This window comes from Triticum dicoccoides, chromosome 5B (assembly GCF_002162155.2).
Source record: "Triticum dicoccoides isolate Atlit2015 ecotype Zavitan chromosome 5B, WEW_v2.0, whole genome shotgun sequence".
NCBI classification, from domain to species: Eukaryota; Viridiplantae; Streptophyta; class Magnoliopsida; order Poales; family Poaceae; genus Triticum; species Triticum dicoccoides.
The window spans coordinates 554,473,806-554,477,209 of NC_041389.1; the positions used below are offsets into that span (position 1 = coordinate 554,473,806).

At 43.2% G+C, this 3,404-nt stretch overlaps 1 protein-coding gene across 1 annotated transcript in view; it reads right to left on the reverse strand.

The window, feature by feature from the left end:
• Positions 1-986: 986 nt before the first annotated feature.
• Positions 987-3,404, reverse strand: part of LOC119311557 (signal peptidase complex subunit 3B-like) — a 4,600-nt gene continuing 2,182 nt past the window's right edge. The window contains exons 5-6 of the mRNA XM_037587196.1: positions 1,562-1,648; positions 987-1,434 (exon numbers count right to left, since the gene is read on the reverse strand). Of these exons, the coding sequence (XP_037443093.1) occupies positions 1,309-1,434; positions 1,562-1,648 (213 nt within the window). The 3' untranslated portion in view covers positions 987-1,308. The remainder of the gene's footprint in view (positions 1,435-1,561; positions 1,649-3,404) is intronic.

The window sequence follows — 3,404 nt, forward strand, 5'->3', positions numbered from 1 at the left end:
TAACGCCGAGAGACGACCGGCGCCGCACGCAGAGTCGGCTAGTCAGTCTCGGTCGAGTCCGCAGCCCAAACTGCCTGCCTGCCTGCCGCCGCTGCTGCTGATCATGTGCTTGGTTTCGTCTAAACCTGCGTCCTGCCGTAATTAATTACTTCCTCTATATATGATCGCTTTGACTTGACCATAATATGATTCTACTAAAAAGGAACCGATCGGCATGTATGCATGTTGACAAAATGTGTCGTCCATTTTTTCTTCCCTCCAACGGGGAGGGCCTACCTGCCTACGTGACGCATCAGCCGTCCGTCCACCCGCGTTTACTTGGATTCGAGCCATGATCATCACCTCCAAGTCCAGCTGTGCTGTGCTAAGCACGCCCGGAGACGACCGACGCCGGCACAAAATCCATGGCTAAACCACTCGCGCGATGACCTTGACAAGATCATCATCTTTGGGTTTCTAGATCTGCAAGGGCAATCGGCTTGCTTACAGGGAGGTCTTACTATGGTGCAGGATCTTGGCTGCGCTAATATTTTCCTGGAATCTGATTCTCTTGAGTTAATGGAATCATGCAATGGAATCATTAAAGTTTGGAGCCCATACACGGCAATCTTGGCGGACTGTGTTTTGAAAGCACATGACATAGGTTCGATGAGCTCTTGCATTGTCGAGGGATGCTAATCCAGCGACCCATAATTTAGCTAGGCTTTCCTTCCTATGATTCTAAAGTAGAGGAGCTAGGCTTTCCTTCCTATAATTCTAAAGTAGAGGTGGATTGGGATGGCGATCCTCCAAGCTTTATTCTTTCGGACATGCCGTTTGATGTAACTATATAGCTTTCCCCGCAAAAGAAAAAAAAAACTTGCTTACTATAGCTTCAGGCTTGGGGACAGAAATGGGGAGGGTTTGAGAGACACCCTCCTAACTTAACGATCTCAGTATCATCAATAAAGTCGCCGAAATTTCAAAAGAAAAGAGGAAAGAGAGAGTACAGAACTCTCCAGCTCTGGAGCTGCTTGGATTGGCATAGAAATCCAACAAGGCTTTGCAAGCACACGGGCAGGGCAGTTGCTAGCATCAAAGTTTCGCATTCGACAGTTAACATTACGGATCCATCTCGCGCATATTCGTCTAACATACAAGCTCATGAGCAAGTTTACATGTCCTGTCCCAGTCCCGCCGAGATTTAGAGCAAAAAAGGCCCGGCACCAGCAACGCAGTCACTGCCACTAAACCCTTCCTGCGTTTGCACATCACAGCACAGCGGACCATATATAGGGCTAGCAGCTATTGGTCCAGGACGCTGGCGGTCTATCTGTACTGCTCGGGGAGCTGGTACCCCGTCATGACGATCTTGTCCGCGAACATCTTGCCCGTCTTGGGCATGATGTGCCAGTGCATCGTCAGGTTGAAGTCCCTGCCCTTCAGGTTGCTCCCCTGCAAATGACACAGACACGGCATGGATCAAACAACCGTGCAGATGGAGATTCCAACGCATAGTCAAAGGATAATCATAAAAGATGATTTGCATCAAATTAACACACAGTCAAGGCAACACGCTTGCCTGGTCGATAAATCTGTACTTGTTTGTGGTATGGATCAAGAACTTGGCGTGCTCCTTCGCCGGTATGATTCCGTCCCAAAGGGAGACCTGTCATATATAATTAAACCCAAAGCAATTATGTAAGTTAAAGGCAATAACTTAGATTGCACAAGATAACTGACGCAAACAAGGAAAATTGACTCAATAAGGCAGCAACTAATATTATAATGCCAGAAAATAATGAGCCTTCCTCTATGATACAGATATATATCATGTATCATGGGCACAGAATAAAGAGCATAGACCGGCACACTAGAAGTTCAGAAAACCAACAGAAGTAGGGCATATATGAATGATATGGTCAAGCTAACATTCAGTAGATCATGCCAAATCAGCCAACTTCAGCATCTTTGTAGTTCATACAAATATGTCTGATTCAACTTCAGTTCATCAAAATTCCAAATTCCGGAAACAAATGTCAAATCAGTGGTGCAATCAAAAACCAAACCAGGCTGAGTTTAGACAGCTTGGCACATCATGATAGTATAGAATGGAATTCTCAAGAATGAAGCAGCTGAACTGATGCTAGAAATGGACATCAAATGAGCTAAACTTTGGTGGAATTCGATCGATTTCGTCTAGCATTGCCGTCCAGTTCTTACGGGCAGATAACAACCAGAACTTATTGCCAGCTGAATAGCAGTAACTAGGTTCAGATTGAAAATTCATATTGGATTCACAAATCAATCGTGTAACCATATAGCAAGTTAATTTTGGTCCAAATTTAGGAAAAATTGGAACCATTAACTATATTATTTGTTATTATTTGTTATTTTGATAAATTCTATTTGTTAGTAGTGAACGGTTCTAAAATGGGTATTGTATCCCAAATAGTGTTTCCTTAATGGCATGACAAAATCAAATTGATTTACGGCTAATCAGTATCAATTAAAAAAAAAGAATTATGATATTGATATAGTGTGACCTGACCCCTGTTGCTCCAAGTGAAATTCTTTCCAAAACCATCAAATATATATGCAATGCGTACATGCAAATTGTCTGGAATTGAGGAACTGTGGACCAGCAGAAGCTTTGTGCCATACTACCATTATTGCAGGTTTGCATTAATCATATGAGCATATATACTGGCCTACAGGACCATGTGAGGAACTATATTTTGGGTTCACTAATACTAATAAAGGGCAGCCCGGTGCACGTAGCTCCCGCTTGCTCAGGGTCCGGGGAAGGGTCCGGCCACTTTGGGTCTATAGTACGCAGCCTTTCCCTACATTTCTGCAAGAGGCTGTTTCCAGGACTTGAATCCGTGACCTCATGGTTGTCACAAGGCGACAGCTTTACCACTGCGCCAAGGCTCCCCTTACTAATACTAATCTGATAACTTATTTTTTATCAAGATCTTCAACCAAGCTTTTTTCACCTGGCTTCGGTAGCACACATTTTCAGTTAGTTTGGCCAAATTTAGCAACTATCCTGTTTATAATTGATACAAATATGGTCGCTCCAACTTTAGTTTCATCCAAGTTCCGGATTCAAAAACGAAATGGTAAATCAGTGGTAAAATAAATAGGCAGCCCAGCAGTATATGTAAAGCTGATTATCTTAGTCTATTCCATTTACATTTCGGAGAGTTCAAGTGGTTTCAGGCCAAGTTTAGACAAGTTAGCACATTATGAACTACACAATGGAGCTATTGAAAACAAAGCATCACAATTGATGATAGAGATGGATAGAAAAGGTGGTAAGCTCCGGCTGAATCTGATTATTTTTGAAAAGTTTGGGCCAAACACCATTGTCGAAAGATCACAATCACTACTACCATTACTGGCTGCTTAGCGGTAACTAG